Source organism: Anabas testudineus, chromosome 22, assembly GCF_900324465.2.
Source record: "Anabas testudineus chromosome 22, fAnaTes1.2, whole genome shotgun sequence".
Classification (NCBI taxonomy): Eukaryota; Metazoa; Chordata; class Actinopteri; order Anabantiformes; family Anabantidae; genus Anabas; species Anabas testudineus.
Genome location: NC_046630.1, coordinates 5,595,869 through 5,615,279, shown reverse-complemented (window position 1 = coordinate 5,615,279; position 19,411 = coordinate 5,595,869). Strand labels below are relative to the sequence as shown.

Sequence of the window (19,411 nt, the reverse complement as noted above, 5' to 3'; positions counted from 1 at the left end):
GAATGTCATTTTTTTCTTTTGTACATCTTCAACGCTTGAACATGTAAATGTGAAGCTTCAATAAATGTTTTGTTATTGAATCAAACTTGCTTTCACCCACCCCTCCCTAACTTGGTGCGTTCACGTGTTAGTCGGAGGGGTAATTTATCACGGTTCAACTACAGAATTGGACCATATCTGCGTAAAGATGAAGGATTGCTCGCATCCAATTCGTTGCGCAGGTCACATGTCTGATTTCCATTGTCCGCAGAGCAGGGTGTGTACGGCGTGGATGCTGTGTGGGCAGGGCCGAGCTGGCTGCCTGGTTTTCTCCAGCAGCATCCTTTAACATCTTGTGACATCGCTTCCTATCTGAAGGATGCTGAGGGCGGAGGAGGCGCTGCGCTCATCGGGATGAAAGCGGCTCAAGTCGGCCCACATGGGGTGTGTCTGACTGGCGCTCTCTGTTGCACCTGTATGGAGGAGGAAAGACGTGCAAAATTGTGGCCACCGCCCAAGATCGTGGCTTTTTAACGCGGTGAGGATAGTTATGCCTTATTAATAACCAAAATGTCAAAAACCAAACATTGCGAGGCGGTCAGGGTGGTGGTCCGCTGCCGACCGTTCAGCAGGAGGGAGGAGATAGCGGACTGTGAAAACATTTTGGAGATTGATGACAAGCTGGGGCAGATCACCATCAGGAACCCGAAGGCACCACCCGACGAGCCTATGAAAGTGTTCACGTTTGACTCTGTGTATGGCTGGGATTCAAAACAAAGCGACATTTATGATGATGCAGTGAGACCTCTGGTGGAGTCTGTGCTCCAGGGATTTAACGGGACTATATTCGCCTACGGACAAACTGGGACAGGTAAAACATTCACCATGCAAGGGGTTTCAAACGACCCAGAGAGGAGAGGGGTTATACCAAATTCATTTCAGCACATTTTCACACAAATATCCAGAACTCAGAATCAGAAATACCTGGTGAGGTCATCGTATCTGGAGATCTACCAGGAGGAAATCAGAGATCTGTTGTGCAAAGACAACAACAAGAAACTAGAGCTTAAGGAAAATCAGGATTTGGGGGTTTATGTGAAAGATCTGTCTTCAGTGGTGACAAAGAATGCCACTGAGATCGAACATGTGATGAACATTGGGAACCAGTCCAGGTCTGTGGGGTTCACCAACATGAATGAACGCAGCTCTCGGTCTCATGCGATTTTTGTCGTAACTGTGGAGTGCAGCGAAGTAGGGCCAGATGGTGAGGATCACATTCGTGTTGGGAAGCTGAACATGGTTGACCTGGCAGGCAGCGAGCGCCAGAGCAAGACAGGTGCTAAAGGCAAGCGCCTGAAGGAGGCAGCCAAAATTAACCTCTCTCTCTCAGCTCTAGGGAATGTCATTTCAGCTCTGGTGGATGGAAAGAGCACCCACATCCCATACAGAGACTCCAAACTGACCCGCTTGCTCCAAGACTCACTGGGTGGCAATGCAAAGACTGTCATGTTAGCCACAGTGGGGCCTTCACACAAGAACTTTGATGAATCCCTGGCCACACTGAGGTACGCCAGCAGGGCCAAGAACATAAAGAACAAACCTCGGATTAACGAGGACCCCAAAGATGCCCTGCTGAGGGAGTTTCAGGAGGAGATTGCACGCTTGAAAGCCCAGCTGGAGGAGCGAGGGATGCTTGCAAAAGAGAGGAGGAGGAGAAGGAATAGCAAAAGGCTGAGTAAAAGTTTGGCTGGTATGGAAGAGGAGATCCTGAAAGAGAGGGATGTGGATGTTTGGAAGCCTGTCGAGGAGGAATCAGAAGTGACAAATTACATGAAAGAGGGAGCTGACATCCCAAAGGTTCTCAGCTGCCAGGAAAGCAGTGAGAAGTTAAAAAACAAGAATGAAAACAGAAAAAGTGTAGAGGACCTGCAGTGGGATCAAGATGCTTTGGAGAAGATGATAGAGAAGTATAAGGTAGTGGTTAAGATCAGATTCAGTGTCTGATAAATGAGACACCGGTGGAACAAAAGAAATTTGCATAAATAATTTATTGTATGTCTTTGTTCACAGGCTATGGAGAGTAAGCTGTTAGTTGGAGGAAAGACTATAATTGATCACACAAATGAACAACAGAAAATGCTGGAACTGAAGAGGCAAGAGATTGCAGAACAGGTAAATTAGAGTTTAATGTAGTAATAGCAATAGTTTCTTGTATTTTTTCAACAATACCAATTATACTATATCTATAATAACTATAGACATTGTAGTTGTGGGTTATCCGAACTTACATAGGAAGAAGTTTGGAAAATTACCTTTATTTGAAGGGTGTGTTATTTGCATTCAGCTTTAATGGAGCTGACTGTTTATGTGATTTGCAGATAAGGCGAGAGAGAGAGATCCAGCAGCAGATGATGGTGCAGGATGAGGAGACGTTAGAAATGAAAGAAACGTTCTCCTCCCTGCAGCAGGAGGTGGAACTAAAGACAAAGAAGCTGAGGAGGGTAAGATGACTCACCCACAGATGATTCCCAATGCCATTATTACAAGGCAGTTAACCATTATTTAATCAGTTAATGTTATTTGCAAATAAGTATCATTTTTCCGAGAGAGACATCTCTAGGGAAGCTGAAACGACTGAGTCCAGGTATCTCTGGACTCACTCGTAAAAGGGCCTTTTACTTCTCGGCATTTGAAATAATTTCTCGTTGGAGGAGAACATGTTCATGGCCAAACAAAAGGCTTCTCAGTATCTATTACAACTACACATATTCTGCTTTAGGGTAGGCTTTTAAGTAGTAATGGTGAAATCAGTAATAAATCCCTGTTTTGTTCAGCTGTATACAAAACTACAGCTGGTGAAGGGGGAGATGAAGGATGTCATTGACGAGCACATCGTAGCCAGACAAGAGCTTGAACAGACCCAGAATGAACTCACAAGAGAACTCAAGTACAAGTAAGTACATTGCCCACATTATTAATGCACACACACACTCACTGGTCACTTAGTTATGTTTTGGTCCTATTTATATTAACAAGGTGGCCACACATAATATAATACATTCATATAATGTACAGATACCCAGTGTGTAATAAACACTGGGTATCTGTACATTAATAATAAACACATAGTGGTATTATCACCTTACTGACAGTTGCAACAAAAAATTATATTCTTCTAAAAGTAGAATTTATGGCAAAGCTATTGTATTGGATTGGCTTAGCTTGTACAGATATACCTAATAAAGTCGCCAGTGAGTTTATATGTAATGTCATATTTTGTCCTGTGCTTTTTTTTCTTATTTTACCTTTAATATTTGATTAAACATCAGATATATTTACATTTAATTTTAAATACCCATTCCTTTAACTCTGTAGCAAATTGGCTTTTTCTTTTCATTTATTTTTAAGCACTATTTATGAAATTCTTTGTGTAACCTCAGCTGACACCTACTTTCACTTTGATTGCATTTTACAGATATCTTTTAATTGAGAATTTTATACCTCCTGAGGAAAAGAACAAGATTATGAACAGGCTGTACTTTGACAGTGAGGAGGATCAGTGGAGACTCCAGCCGGTGATTCCATCAGAGAGGTCAGTGAATTAATTTAAAACTACTGACATAGTAAACAGTAAGGGTACATTAAGTACAGACAAAACTTGTAAATCAGTGCTGGATCTCTTAAGGCATAAACCTGCTCTACTGGGTGAAATCTCTCATAAAATCAGCAGAGATACCAATGTCTGCTCCAATATTTACCTGAATATATCATTACACAAACTTACATCTTTCCTTTTTAAATATATGGTGTGAGTTTTTCTTCTCCACAGTCTCTTGTAGTTGTTATAGTACTTTTGGCCTCCATATATCATACCTGAACAGGCCAGCATGTTCCCTCTTTGAGAACTGCCTGTCAGAATTATGGGAATTGAAGAAAATCAGTAGCAGAAGTATAAACTGATGACACTCAGTGAAGTTGCACAACAAAAAATAAAAACATTCACTAAAAGTCTCTTAAAGAATTGCATAATTAGGCCTACACTGGTGTTTAGTTTTGTGGAATGTTACCTGATTATGGTGTCTTTCAAATTATTTAAATGGCAAAAGGCTTTTTGGTGCACAGTGGCTGACATTGTCTTTTTTGATGCTACCACTAGGGGACAACAGAGTTTTTCCAGTCCACATGAGCGTCACAGTAGCAGACTCCTGCCTTACATATTATACTGTACTTGATGTGTTCTTCCTTTCCAGATAAATAGATATATATTTTTATACAAAGGATTTTTGACACCATAGCCTCTTGTGTGTTCTGCTTTACTGAGACAGGGTATTTTTATAGAGCACATGTGATTTCAGACGTTTGCACCTCAGTTTTTACCCCGGGCAAATAACAGATTCCAAACTTTTTGTTTCTCGTATCTTTATATCAGTGAACCCGCTCAAGTCAAGAGAAGGCCGCTCTCAGCTGTGGGATACAAGAGGCCAATAAGCCAGTATGCACAGATGGCTGTTGCCACGGCAACGGGGGCCCCATCTCGATACCAGGTCAGTGCTAGGACACTCACAAGGACAGATGGCTAAAGTACAACAGAAAAAGTTGTTTATGTAGCATATTGTCATGCTCAAAGACACCTTTGTTGAAGGATGTGAAGATGACTGTAGCCATGGAAACCATTTAACTGAGGCAAGTTTTGCTGGTGAATGATCACTGGGGTGTCACAAAGCAGATACAATAAAGTCTCAAATAACAGCAAAGTATGCAGTATTGACTAATAATTAGAATGATATATAATATAATCTAATTGTACAATACATCTCTAATTAGACTGCACCCTTTTGTTCTGTATATACTTGAATTTTTCCTGGAAATGTATAAATGTAAATAAAAATGTGTTTTCATCAAACAAATGCAACAAAAATGCATTAATTTGTCATTTGAAACACAGCAGGAAGCCATCTTGAAAAATACATTTGTCTATGTAATATTGTATTATAACTTATAATTGTATTGTATCTGTTCTGACAGGCTGAAAATATCATGCTTTTGGAGTTAGACATGTCTCCACCAACCATGTTCACCTTGAACCTTAATGGAGCTCACCTGGAGAGAGCCTTCACGCCCAGACTGCTGAGGGATTTTCTGGCAACACCTCCTGTTAGGGAGAGAGCCACTGCATCATCACGGGTCAGGAAATCTCAGTCCTGGTGAGAGAACATCAGAGAAACCCATATGTTTTGCAGATGTTGAAAAGACCCACTGTAGAAGCATTAATTAGGATAAGCATGAAATTTGCAATAGCACAATTGTGTGAAGAATTAGCATGAATGGTGTTAGATCTTGCACTCATGCTGAATCCACCGTGTTATTTACAATGTACTTTAATTACCATTTTGTGCAACAATGACAATCGAATATTGATCTAATCAAACCAATGATCTACAGGTATCAGGCACCACAAACAGCATCTGTCACATCATCCTCATCATCCACCACTCTGACATCAGGATCTCAGAGCTTCTCTCCCTCTCAGAGACAAAGACCATCCTCTGCTGCATATCTCCCGCTGGAAGGTGCAGCTCAGACAAGCCCCTGATATGTCTCACAACACCTGTACTATAGGGCAGGCCGTCGTTCAAGGACTGCGTATTGGCTAAGGGGCGATGGAAGTGGAAATGTTATGCTTTAATTTATTTTTTTCCTCTTTATTTTTTAATGTTAAATCACTTGGTAAGCATATATTTCACTTAACTGGAAAGGCAAACATGCTTCATTCATTTTGAAATAATGACTGTTATGTGGATGCAGTGGAGCTCTTTCAAGTGATGTTTCACTGTTTGCTGGCTTCTTCCTACTGTTGCCTAAACCTTGTAGTTTCTCTTGGCTAGCACAGCTAAAAAAATAGCAGTTCTTAATTCAATTTAATTTTTATTAGACAGCAAAAATTCAGTTTGCCTTAGTTTTAAGTGAAAATACTACAGTATGTGGAGGATGATGAGGGCTCCGAGACTTGGGGGCCACCCTGTTTAACCTGTATGCATTGCACATAAATTGTTGCTGAATTTTTTGCTAAAGTAATTGTGAGCCAAAAATGTGAAGAAAGCTTGCAGTGCTCTCTTGATTCGCTGCCTTACTTTTTCATAGTTGTGAAATTGTGCCATTTGCTTACACATGACAATAAACTGAAATGTCCTTGAAGTGCCTGCTGTATTTCCCCCAACAGATGCGGTCATTCTGCAGCCTCTGGTTATAACTGGAGTTGACAGATGTTTAAATATATGTGTTGGGAAAAACTTGAGGACTTTGCAAAAGCAGCCACATACAGTAAGGTGACGTCTCCCTCGGAGTCACATGACTCTTTACAGTAAGTCCAACATGGCAGACGGAGTGGATCTTACGCGGTAACTAAAGCAACATTTCAACTGATCCAGACTAATTCAACACTACTGTGCAACAAGACATCCACAATGAGGGAGAGGCAGAAGAAAAAGAAGGGGAGGACGTGGGCGGAAGCCGCTAAAACGGTATTCTGGGTGTTTTTACCTGCTATTTGTTGTGGTTGTTTTCCTTGAACGCTCCCACTTGTACAACTGTGTTTATGAGTTCATGACCTGCTGGGAAGACGAAATGTTGCGTACAGCGCGCAGGGCCTGTGTTGACGGGCAGACATGGAGAAGCTGCCGTCACTAGCTCGCCCCATATGTCAGCGTTGAGCATAAATGCGGCGAAACGACCGTCAGCTGTGTGCACCCAAGCATGTCCCCGACACCCCTCTGTGTGCCGCGTCCCGGCGGTGCCGGCGACAGGTCTCCTAATTCGAAGCGGAATGAAGGAACCGTGAAGTAGTCACGTCAGTGTGGCGCGCTAGCTAGGCTAGCACGCTAGCTCCTGCTAGCGCAAGTCAGTTGGTCAACAAGTTTGTTTGACACGAGTTGCGAGTAAAACACATTAAATGTAAAATGCTCGTATTTAGTAATCATCCATACATTACCATAACCACATAATAGATGATCGCGTTAGCACGTGTTGCATGTCAGCGTTTTGGCGACATGTCAAACTACAGTAATGAATATAGCTAGCATCATAGCTAGCTGTCTAGCATGCTAACGAGTAAGTTCAACATATAAACATATAAAAACTTACAACCACTAACTCATCAGTTTCACGTCTGAAGCCTGCTCATGTGGACTGTCCAGTGATGCTCTGATTTAATTACGACAATTATTTAGCTCGCATAACTTGCACTTACTCGCTATTTTGCTGAGTACATGATGTAGGATGATAAATGGTAATAATGTTAGTTTATTAACAGTGATTAAGTCTTACTAAGATTAATATACCACAGTAAGGTGGGAATATGCAACTAGTCACAAAATATGAAAGGTAGAATAAAACCAACATTGTCCAATGCCACAGATTTTTAAATGATGAAGTCTCTAATGATACTGAACTGTAAAGTGTGTTTTTGCTTTATAGTTAATAACATTTTATCAAAGTGAGCTTTCCCTGTTCGTGTTATAACATGGCAATGCTTCCCACCCGAGCCATTTTGTTAAAATGAGGAGTTAACCTGTTGTTATTTATTATTATCATAACTGTAAATCTGCCAGATTTGGTGCAGAGAGTGGACCAACGACATGCAATGTCAGTATCACAATTTAATACAGTCAAAAAACCACAATATTATAACAAAGTTTGTGGTCTTCACTATTCTACAATCAAGGGAATTAAGACTGTGGAAACCTCAGTATGCTGCATTTACAGTACGTTCTGTTTTGTGAAGGCCACTCTCATTTCACCTGTAAAATCTGTCATGTATTTTATTGTTGTTGTTGTTTTTTAAGGTTTTGGAGAAATACCCTAACACACCCATGAGCCATAAAGAGATCCTGCAGGTGATACAAAGAGAACGGCTTAAAGAAATAAGGTAAACAGTTTCTTCTTTTTCTTCTTCATATGTGTACCACATCAAATGCCCTTCTTTTAGGAGACATCCTCATGACAGCAGGAGTATTGCAGTTTTCTCACACTGATATTGAGTGCTCATGTCATATACTTTCCTTTTTTTAGTCACATAGTCACAATTATTTGACTCGGTTAATAATTATTCCATTTCCTTTTGTTTCATTGTCACTGTACTCATCCAGAAGGTAAGAAAATGTTAGCCCCCATCCCTTACCTTAACAGACTTACTGCAATGCCACTTTGTTTGGTTTTACCTTTTGCATGTTTTTAACAGTAACATATCTTAGGTTCAGTTGCATAAAGATGCAGTGTTAGACTCACCTTCATATTATCACTATGATGTCCTAAAGCCACCTGTTGCATAAAAACGATAATATTTTCATTATTCATCACCATTTGCAAGACTTGTACGCGTGTAATTTACTAAATGGATAAATAATTGAATATGTTACATAGTGTATGGTAAGTTATTTACATTACACCATGTACAATATGACAGATGCAGGCTGGAAAAAACTAGTTGCAATATGTACATCTTGATTTCTTGCATAACTGAGCCAAAGGTTGACTGAGCTAGTCATGATTTTTATGCAACAGATGTTTTCATGTCAGACAAGCGTAATCTGAGAATATCAGACTCTTACAATGATTAGATTAGCTTTGAATCAATGTTATGCAACTGATTCCTTATAAAACAAAGAGAAAATTTCCACATAGTTCTACTGATGTGATTCTGAACCGAACTCACATGTGTCCCCCTGCTGCATGATAGCAATTTCTCCCCAGATATCAGATCAGTCCTTACCCTTCGTGCATCTTTCTTCCAGCTGTTGAGTTTATTAGGAAACAGATGTGTAATTTGCGTTTTTCTGTCATGTTCCAGTGGAACTTCGCCGCTGGCATGTCTGAATGCAATGCTGCACACAAACTCTCGTGGTGAGGAGGGCATCTTCTACAAAGTCCCAGGCAGGATGGGGGTCTACACACTAAAGGTTTGCTCAACACAGTGCAGCTTTCACTATTCTGATCTGTAACATTAGAAAATGTGAACAAGCCAACTATGAACTGAAAGATAGTTGTTGTTTTTAGCCATTTTGGTCACTGGAGACAGGGAGATGTGTTTATTATTATGACATGCTAATAAAGGAAAAACATATTACTATTGTATTTGCCCTATTTTGTATGTAGAAGGACATTTCAGATGTGGCCAAGGAGCTGTCTGATGAAGGCTCTGAGGAGAGCAGTGACAATCTGTCTGACTCCCAAAGCACAGAAAACAGCAGCAGCGACATCGCTCAAGAGGGCAGGAGTGGAAGGTGGATGCGGAGAGGTACTGTGCACTGTATACATGATAACTTGTGCACTTTTTACACCACTGCATCACATATATTTATTTGTTAATAACCAGTGTACATACTGCTGTATCCAATATTTCATGTTTATTGGCTCACACGATTCACTGTGCACTGGTGTTCAGCAATCATTTAGGTAGGACTAATAAAGAGAAAGATACCACATTCTCTATTAACAGTAGACTCAGTAGGTATTAACGCAATAAGTTAGATGTATGTGTGTTTATTAGCGGATTTTAGCTGATTGGTTAAGTAGCTCTGTTATGTCAACACGAGTTGACGCCCCTCCTCAGCCGTTGTTAAAAGTCATTGCAGAAGCACAGGAAACCAGCTGAAGTAGCAGAAGATGAAGCAAGTTGAGGGAAAGTGGCTTCACCACAAACATATATTACAACATATCATCACAACATATTTCCTGGAATACACTGAGCATCAAATATGATGATAGCAAAAGGTGGGTTTTATCTTTAAACATATGCTGTGGCCGTAATGTCCTTCGCTAAATGTCTGCACTTGACGATCTCATCACAGCAGCTCTTTGTGTTCTGTGTGTCTGTGGGACCAACTTATTGCTTTGTTTTTAATTGCACACCTGAGATCGCTGTGCAGATCCAGAGAAATTAGCTTAGCGTCAAGTACCAGTTATTTTGTTTTGCTCAGGATGTGATCTTGCTGACTCTCATTATTTCTCTCTGCCACTTGAATACTTTAAGTGACTGTTAAAACAGGAAACTGTATTTTCTCAGCATGACCCGTGACCACTTCCTCATAATGCACAAGTTAGAAATTGCCAAGCAAATAACCTTGGTTATATAGCTGAGTGGGAGTATTCCAGCGTTGTTGTATTTTTAAACAAATCGATGAAAAGAACCACAAAGTCAAATGCAAATTAAGGTGCATCGAAAAAGAAACAAGTGGGACAACTATGGTATGTAGAAAAGTTTTCTTTATTAGAAATAGCTGAGACATGGGAGTGGTTGTTGTAGGTGGCTGAACAATCGTCCTGTTAAGATCTTTAGCCCATTTCTAATAATACGATATTTTAGCATGGTAATGTAATATACTTCTTTGTGCAGTGTATTGGTTTCAGTTTAGTCAAAACAAAAGCATGATGGGCTAAATTCTGTACACCGCCCTCAGGAAGTGGATTTTGTAACCTCTGTTTTGTGCTTTTGTATTTCATAGTTCCCTCCAAGCTGCAGTCACAGCCGTCGTCTCCACAGCCTCGATGCTCGTCGCCCTCTGTCCCCACCAGCAAGCTCATCTCTCCCTCTCAGAAACACAGCAAGAAAGCTTTGAAACAGGTACTGGAAACAGGTTTTATATTTATTTTTCTCTTTCTTCTTTTTCTTTTTTTAAACACTCATTTCAATAGTTTCTTGTTGCTGTTAAGATATTCACTATTTGTGCAAGGACGCATCTCAGATGTTAGACGAGTTCCTGCCACACCCATGAAAATCCCTGCCACCTCTCTCTGTAACACAGAGAAACATTATTACTGTTAAGACTACTGTTTTTTTACATTTTATTTTCTAGTGATATATCAAATGTGTGTTTAGATATTTTTATACCTCTCTAATCCACATCAAAATATTCAGTCACACTTTTTACTACAGATTTCACTGCAGTTATCTGAACTTCTGCTACATGTACACAGCCCGTGTTGGTGTTTCAGCAGGCACTCATTATTGCTCCACTCCGTGTCTGTTTAACATCTTGTGCCGATTATTTGGAAACAATGAGACAGCAGGGAAAAATGCCTATAGCTGGTTTTACAGTTATACTGTTCTCATAATCCACCTGTTCAACATTTTCCTTTTGGCTGCTTTGTGCCTTTTGTGTTCCATTTAATTTGATTTCACTTGATTGCACAGATTGTAATTCGCTCTATCTGTGCTGGTGTGGAATTTTCAGCATTGTAGGGCCAATTTATTTTCATTTATAAGGCAATACGTAGGCAACACTAAAAGAATGGCAGTTTGGCCAAAATACTATTGTCAGGGAGACCTATTGTGTATTATTTCCTATACATGTAAATGTAATGTACATTTACAATCAGCTGCAACAAAAGAAAGACACACAATGATCTTAGATGGCTTTAATCTGACATTGTGTTTGTGAGGTGATCAGACTTTTTATAACGAGGAGATAATTCATACATTATGTGTTATGCAACCTATGCTTCATTGCCACATTGTTATTGAGCTGTTATTTAACCAGGCTAATGGCCTTGGGGGTGTAGTTGCAACGAAACAGAAGGTTACACACATTCACACTCTTCTTTTTTTCTCATGCTATTTGGCTTTTGTTCCTTCCCTTTTTTTGCATATTTTCAGGCCTTGAAGCAGCAGCAGCAGAGAAACCAGCGCAGACAGGGGGGAATGCCAACCTCCTCCAGTCCCAGACTGCTTCTGAAATCAATCAAAGATATGACTGACAATATTAATACAAAGACTGGTAGGTGGCAGCGATTAAATTGTCAAATGCAAAATGAAATTGTTAGTTGCACGCTGGGCTTGAACAATCTATGAGCACACCCGACTCATAGAATTGAGGTGTCATTTTCTTCCAGTTGGGATATTTTACTGGTGTTGAATGATATTACACCCAGTGATTTTGATGCAGTTTCTAGCTATTCTCCAGTTATTACTGTAAATCAGAAGTAGACAATGAAAGGCAATGTTTTCATTATTCAAACATAACTCATGTGTTTGTCATCTTCAATGTGGAAACAGTTGCATTTTCTCAACTCTTCCTACCGCTCCTCTCCTTCTGTCCAAACAGACTTATGTCACCCTGTTGTACCCAGGAAGGTTTCACAGAGGGCGAGCCGCCTCAGTGCAGGTAAGTCAGATATGTTCTTTCATTTAATCAAGTTATGTGGAAACCTTAAAACGAACAGCAGTGATGGGTCTCGATTTTTCTTACAGTTATCAAATATCATGAAAAGACTGTTGCTAAGACCTGGTACAACATATTTCTTTTCTGTATGCTATGCTGTAAAAAAAAAAAAACACACACACACAATTAAAATGTTTAATTCATTGTGATTAGACAAGACATTAGCATTTCCATAAATTTTTCTGAACAGTGACTACATTTGGGTGTAAATTACTTGTCAATGTCAGATAGACATTTATGTTTTTGCACTGCTAAGTCTGTTTTCACGTGTATGTATTTGCTGTTTTGCAGGGCAGATAAAACGTACCAAGTGTAAAATAGATGTGGAGACACCAGACTCCATTTTGGTTAACACCAACCTGCGAGCAATCATCAACAAGCACACCTTCTCTGTTCTGCCCCCCGACTGTCAACAGAAGCTGCTAAAACTTCTCCCTGAAGTTGACCGGCAGGTGGCTCTAAAATTATACATACTTTTTATGCTTGTTTTACAATATCTAGCACTAACTGTTGCATATGCAGTATTATCCCACGTCATTTTTCCAGTATAATGCACTGATGATGATGTGACGATGCTAGTCTTAATGTTGGGCCTCCTGTCCGCAGGGATGCATGGACGGCCTTCTTAAGGTCACAAGTTCTGCCTTAAACAATGAGTTCTTCACATCAGCAGCACAGTCTTGGAAGGAGAGACTGGCTGAGGGTCAGTACTTCCACTTTACATTATTCACATCATCTACAAAGAAAAATGTCATTGAGGCTTTGTGTGACTACACAGTATCCTACTTTCTTTTACAGGGGAATTTACTCCTGAGTTACAGCTACGAATGCGTCAAGAAATTGAGAAGGAAAAGAAAGTTGAGCACTGGAAGGAGGCCTTTTTTGAAAACTATTACGGAGAAAAGTACGTTCCTCTTTGTTATTGACAATCTTATTTATTAAACTTTGCTTCTTTTTTCCATATTATCCAAATCTAAAAGACAGTCACTGTTACATTTGGAAAACAAAGCATGTGAATCATGGATTTACTTCTTTGCCTTTGAACTTCCATATTCTTCTGTGTATAGTTCTGGGCTCAGCTATGAAGAATCCAAAGAGCTGACAAAAGCTGATCTGAATCAGGAATCTGCCAGGCCTAAGTCCCCATCTCATCAGACAGGACCCGCTGCTCAAGCACTAGGGGAAACCAAGGGCACTAAGGATGGCAGCCAGACTGATTCTGCTGCTAAGGACATGAAGCCAACACATACATCACCACAGGAGCCTCTGAAAGCACAGCCTGCTCAGAAAGAGCCAGTCTCCACCGCAGAGCCCATGAAGACACGGCGCTCACAGTATGCTGAGGATCGTAAGTTGAACACAGCAGCACAGTGTGGGCCGACGCCTCCAGTGAAAACGCCAGAGGCTGAGAGACAGACTGAACAGATCACTGCAGATTTACTGCCTGTAAGGGAACATATAGAGGATCTCAAGGAGGAAAAAACTAAACTCACTCAGTTACCGAAGAAGAAGAGCCTTCCACCAAAGGCTGGTTCAGAGTTAAAAGAGGATCAGATTGTGTCTGTGGTAAAGCCTGCTGAGGAGAGTGAGGAGGTCATCTGTGAGCCTGGTGGACCGACAGAGCTTCTAAAAAGAAAATCTCTCAGTGAGACAGACATTGAACTGACACCAGAGAAAAGACCCCGTCTGTCTTCAGTTTCCTCAGTGTCCTCAGTCTCCTCCATATCTCCTCCAGCATCATCCATATCCAGCCCCGCTACACCAACAACAAACCAGAGAGTTCCACCACTCAAGGTAGGAATACATATGCGTATTTGGCCTCCTCTAATCTATCTTTTGAGTATAAAAAACAAATCACTTGTAGGCTTGAAAGGTGGCTCTGATAGGTTTGTTCTTGCTTTTGTAGTAGAGTAGTGCCTTAATTCACAGCAGTTAGATTTGATTCTAATGGAAATAAATGGCAAATAAATGTGACAGAAATGATCAGAATGTCCATAGAAGTGAAGCAAAATCCATTTATCCAACATTGATCTATATTTTCAGTTTGTTCCAAGTTGTGTTAGCGTCCTCAATAAATGCCTATATTTTCTACGTCCTGCAGGGAGGACACAATAATGTGATACACAATTTTTGTATTTAACTTAACCTTTGGGCGGTGTTTCTTATTTATTACATCTCTGTATCTATAAACTATCTATCTATAACTTCTTTTTCTTTGCACTTGACAGATCCCAGTGTCACGAATTCTTCCTGTGTCACCAAGCCAGGTCTCTCCCAGGACTCCCCTGCCTGTCCCTCTTAGCAGCCCGGGCCGTACCGGTGCTCGTACTTTGGCTGACATCAAAGCCAAAGCTCAGCTCGCCCGAGCACAGCGAGTAGCAGCCGCCGCTGTATCATCTATATCTAAGGGAGCAGTGCCAGGCCCAGGGCCAGGAGGAGGCAGTGGTGAGCAGACACAGTCATCACCCAGCCCCACTCCAACATCCACACAGGCAATAACTGGCCTACCAGCCACCAACAGCAGCAGTCAGAGTAGTACACCTTCTTCTTGTCCACTGGACACTTCTAATCAGTTTAGCCCCAACTGGTCTCAAAGCTCTTGCTCGAGCAAGCCTGATGACATACAGAAAGGTCATCCTGCTGGTACTGTCAGTGCAGGACACTATAGCTTTTTAAAGAGTGGAAACACATCGACACAAGCTTCATCTACGCATACTCTTAAGGGACAGGATAACCCATCTCCTGCTGGATCATTACCCAGGACCAGCTCTTGTATCCCTGCCAACAACCCACTGGTCACTCAGCTTCTACAGGGCAAAGAGGTCCCTTTGGAGCAGATCCTCCCAAAACCGCTATCCAAGGTGGAAGTAAAGATGTCAAACTGTCCATCTGGTAATAAAGGGAAGTTATTACACTCTCTTGAGCATGGAGCTAATCAGCAGATATCCCATCAGCATCCAATCAATACACCAGGAGTAACTGGCGTTTTCTCCAATTACACACGACATCACAGGGAACTTCCTGATAAAGAGACTCAGGAGCAGATCCTACAAGCTCTAATACAGAGGAAAGTCCAGCAGAGCCAGCCTTATGGAGGTTTAGTGGCTCAGCATTCTCAGTATAAAGCCCATCAACTGGTGCATGCCGAAGAACATCAGGACAAACCCAGGGTTTCTGTAGGCTTTTTGGGTCGTAAAAGAATGCCAAGACCTGCCATGACAGGACATTACCTGCTCAATGTGTCGACGTACGGCCGAGGACCTGAGAGTAAAAAACTGCACCAGTCTGCTATCCCAAACACTTCTGTGTCTAGTTTAAAAAAGGAAAGCACAGAAGGAGAGGAGGCGGCTAAGGAAGAAAGACCAGCCACAAACGTTTTCTCTCCTGTTACTGGAGTTAAAACAGAGCAGCAGGGATGCTCCATAACCAAGTCTGATGAAATGGTGAGCTTTCCACTTTGCTCCAGTGTAAAAACTGAGCCTGGATCAGAGGGTAGTGCAGCTGCTGCCGATAACAGTACCAGTACCAGTGCAACAGCCAAAGACACCAGCTCTTTTTCTCAGTCACACCGAAGGCACCTCGAACTCTGCAATAGTAATCAAGGAAACTCCGAGCCATATTTCACACAAGTGGACCCCACTCACCAGCGGCTGTCTGCCTTTCAAATTCAGAGAACTCTTGATAATCAGGAACCAGCGGTAGCGTCATGCTACGGTGGCACTATCAGCATGTCTGTACCTCACACTTTGAACCACAGCACTGCAGGAACCGGCTCTTCCACATCCTCCACTGAGGCTGACAGCAGCGGCGTTCACGGGAGCGTCATGTCTTTCTCGGTGACCGTCACCACCATACCTGCCAGTCACTCGTTAGAGCACAGCAACCAGGGCGAGGCCTCACCTGACCAGTCGTTCATAGAGGGTTCCAACATAGAAGACGTGCAGTCTAAATGCTACTGCCGATTGAAGGCAATGATCATGTGCAAAGGGTGTGGAGCCTTTTGCCACGATGATTGCATTGGCCCCTCAAAACTGTGTGTGTCTTGTTTAGTGGTACGATGATATGAGATGAATAATATATAAAGGACACTGTGGTTTGATTTGTGTTGAATCACAAGGAAGAAGCAGGTTGTTGAGGGTCGTAACAGGATGGGCTGAAGCATGTTAGTCATGCTCCAGACAGAACAGCCAGCATTTGGTCGCCGTTTGAAAGGCAAGGATCTACACTGGATGGTCTTTTATTTCACCAACATCTAAGAAAAGTTGTTTTGTGCAATTTTTTGGTAGAAATGTCAAATCAGTTTTCAGTCTGTGTACTGTCAGATGTGTGACACAAAATCTGGCAATGTTTGCACTCTGCTAGGATTAGTGTGATTCTATTTTTTTAAATATATATGTATATATGTGTGTGTAGTTTTTAGGCGGGACAAATGAGCGTATTTTTGTAGAACATAATGACTGTTGTGTTTTACACTGACACTTTTTATTATAGGGCCTAATCCGTCATGGGTTAAAGGCCAAAATAAAAGGGCGCTAATGATAATCATTGGTTGTAGAGTACCTCCTATTTGGCATTTATGCTTGCATGGCAGGGAAGCGCTCTTATTAACTGTTTTATATAAAAAGAACTTTACATTTATAACTAAACACACACAGATTTAAGAAGGAAAGAACATGTGAAGGTTTGGAAAGGGAATAGAAAAGGAATTTTGAATTACACTTTATAAAAATCAACTTGTAAGGTATGCACATCACGTTTTTTGACTTAAGCACTTGAAACCCACCTGGAGATGAGATGGTAACCGTGTATAGCACTTAAATTCAAACAGGGAAGAGAACAATTAGCTCTTTTCTGCGACAGACGTAGGTCTAAAGTCACTTCCTACTGTGCGCACCTGCATGTTTTTTCCCCCAGATTGGCTTCAAGTGGGTTTTCTCACATTGTATATCTGTATAAATAGATTAATAGCGAACAGTTAAGAACACTCAAGACAAGGGGATAAAATTAAGATTTGTTTCCATTGTAAATATTTGCTTATTTACAATATATGCCTAGATGTTGACATTGATTTTATTGTACTCATGTAGCGCACCTCGCTTGAGCATATTTAGTTGTTTATTACAAAATAATTTTTTAATATGGAAAGAAAATAAAGAAAAACAGTAAATTATGCTAAAACGCTAAATGCTTTATCATGTATGATTCAGCATGGCATGCTTCAGTTTACAAAATGGCCTGGAGGTACAATATAACACCAATTATCAAGCAGGTATAACACTTCACTTTAAAATGCCCCTTTCCAAGATTACTGAGGCAATACTCCATATTTGTGGTATAAAGTATTGTACGCACGCAAAAAAAATACTGTATTATGTTTATATAATATACAGTGATGTAATGCACAGGGATCAAGAAGCACATTAGTGGTGCGTACACTGTGTTGTTACAACCTTGTAAGTGCATTATGGTGATGGTTAACACAATATTAATGCTTACTTTGCCACTTATTAATGTGCAAAAAAAACAATCCAGTGTGAAGTGTTACCTCAGCAGGTTTCAGGTGTTGACTGCAGATAAAGACTCGTCGTTTCTATTTTGAGATCTCCTGGAGGTGCAACGTAGGCCTCTTTTATAGCAATTATTTCCAAGGTAATATGCCAAAGTCAACTTAAAGAAAACTGAATAATCAGAACTTGTTTTTAATGTCTGACTAGTTAATCAAAGTAATATATTTTAATTAATATATTTTAATATAAAAAATCTATTTGCTAATTGTTTTTGACAAATCAACAGGGTATTTACTATAATATTAATATATTGGCTGTCCGCTTTTCCTATAATTTGTTTAGACTGGACAGACAACCATACAGAGAATAACTTGACTTTTGTAATTCAAATTGCCCGGGTATCTAATATTCTGTATGGCCCAAGTTTTTCCATGGATCCATCGGTTAATATTTTTTCCATAGAGCTGTTGTCTAATGTGTGTTTCCTTGTAGCTGTCTACACTTGTGTCATTACCTTTTGAAATCTTTTAGGTCAGAGTCTTATTCCAAGTCAATTTTTTGATTTGTTTGTTATTAAAAGGGGACATGTGTCATGTGGAATATTGATCTTAAAGATGTAAGGAGTGAATCTGAGTTTTATCCTCATAATTAATTTCACAAAAACTGGGTTACATGTGTTTGATTCTGTTAACACAATTTTAATTTATCCCCCATAAACATATTGTTGAATGTGATGTGTGGATATTTAGTCGTGTAGATTTGGAGACGTGATGATTGCACTGCAGAAAGAAATTAAAAATATTAACACACAGCTGTGAAGCAGCTGAAATCTCATGTTAATAAGGACTGAAACATGAATTGAGAAAACTGTCACTGAAGTTACCTGTTGCATTTGTGCATTTAGAATCGGCTTTTGGGAATAGAAAAAAGTGTCACTGGCAATCACCACCGTTTTTAAAATGTCACATTTGTCACTCGTTGATTTTGTTTAATTGTGTACGTCTGTCATATTGTTTCCATTTAAGCTCTGGGTGAATGTAATATAGTTATCAGCACTTGTAAACAAAGTGTATTTTATCAGAAGTTATAGAATATTATGAATAAATAATGAAAAGAGCAACATTTTGTTGTTTTACTGTTTCACTTGAAGTTCAGTTCAAACTGTCTATATCATCACATAATCATCATTTTTAGAAGTTAAACTAATTTTAGGTGACTTATAGGTGAATCACCAGTATAACAAATTATTATTAATGTCAGAAAAATATATAGAATATATATTTCTATCACAAAAAATGAGAATTACAAGCCTATGTGGATAGAAACATCAAGGCATATGTTGACCATGTTTCCCAAGGCGCATATCTGCAAACAAGTTTGCATTTAAGAAATAAAAAAACAATCTGCACGTCATGATTGAATTGACTTTCTGCCTCTGACCATCTTTTTCTTTGAAACATGTCTCTGAGACAGCCAACTTCATGAAACTACAATATTAACAAGCTTCCTCCTTTGAATTGGACTCCATCTGTGCGTATTGCTTCATCTGCAGTGTTTTTATGCTGAGAACCATGATTCAAAGTAAGAGCAACTACAGCAGTGGTGCGCCTTTAACCAGCGTGCGTGCGCACATGCGTAAAAATATAGTAGGTGGCCGCGCATGGCATCTCCGAGGCTGCTTGCGCTCTGCTCTGCCGTCCTCTGCCGCTG

General features: G+C 40.4%; 2 protein-coding genes across 5 annotated transcripts; both read left to right on the top strand.

Annotated features, from left to right (window-relative positions):
- The first annotated feature begins 359 nt into the window (after nucleotides 1-359).
- kif3cb (kinesin family member 3Cb) lies at nucleotides 360-6,163 on the top strand. The gene is made up of 8 exons (XM_026339404.1): nucleotides 360-1,953; nucleotides 2,050-2,151; nucleotides 2,358-2,480; nucleotides 2,814-2,932; nucleotides 3,455-3,571; nucleotides 4,409-4,523; nucleotides 5,005-5,183; nucleotides 5,422-6,163. The coding sequence occupies exons 1-8, from the start codon at nucleotides 550-552 to the stop codon at nucleotides 5,570-5,572; spliced, it is 2,310 nt and encodes a 769-aa protein (XP_026195189.1). The 5' UTR covers nucleotides 360-549; the 3' UTR covers nucleotides 5,573-6,163.
- Nucleotides 6,164-6,341: 178 nt separating this feature from the next.
- asxl2 (ASXL transcriptional regulator 2) lies at nucleotides 6,342-18,823 on the top strand. Of its 4 annotated transcripts, XM_026339358.1 has the most exons (13): nucleotides 6,342-6,500; nucleotides 7,821-7,903; nucleotides 8,124-8,126; nucleotides 8,825-8,933; nucleotides 9,130-9,271; nucleotides 10,479-10,597; nucleotides 11,630-11,750; nucleotides 12,078-12,137; nucleotides 12,486-12,646; nucleotides 12,801-12,897; nucleotides 12,993-13,098; nucleotides 13,262-13,988; nucleotides 14,423-18,823. In XM_026339358.1, exons 1-13 carry the CDS (start codon nucleotides 6,444-6,446, stop codon nucleotides 16,253-16,255), a joined length of 3,618 nt encoding a protein of 1,205 aa, XP_026195143.1. In that variant the 5' UTR covers nucleotides 6,342-6,443; the 3' UTR covers nucleotides 16,256-18,823. The 4 variants fall into 4 exon arrangements, with proteins under 4 accessions (XP_026195143.1, XP_026195144.1, XP_026195146.1 ...); XM_026339359.1 differs by lacking the exon at nucleotides 8,124-8,126; XM_026339361.1 differs by lacking the exons at nucleotides 6,342-6,500; nucleotides 7,821-7,903; nucleotides 8,124-8,126; nucleotides 8,825-8,933; nucleotides 9,130-9,271 and adding an exon at nucleotides 9,335-9,747.
- Nucleotides 18,824-19,411: the final 588 nt, after the last annotated feature.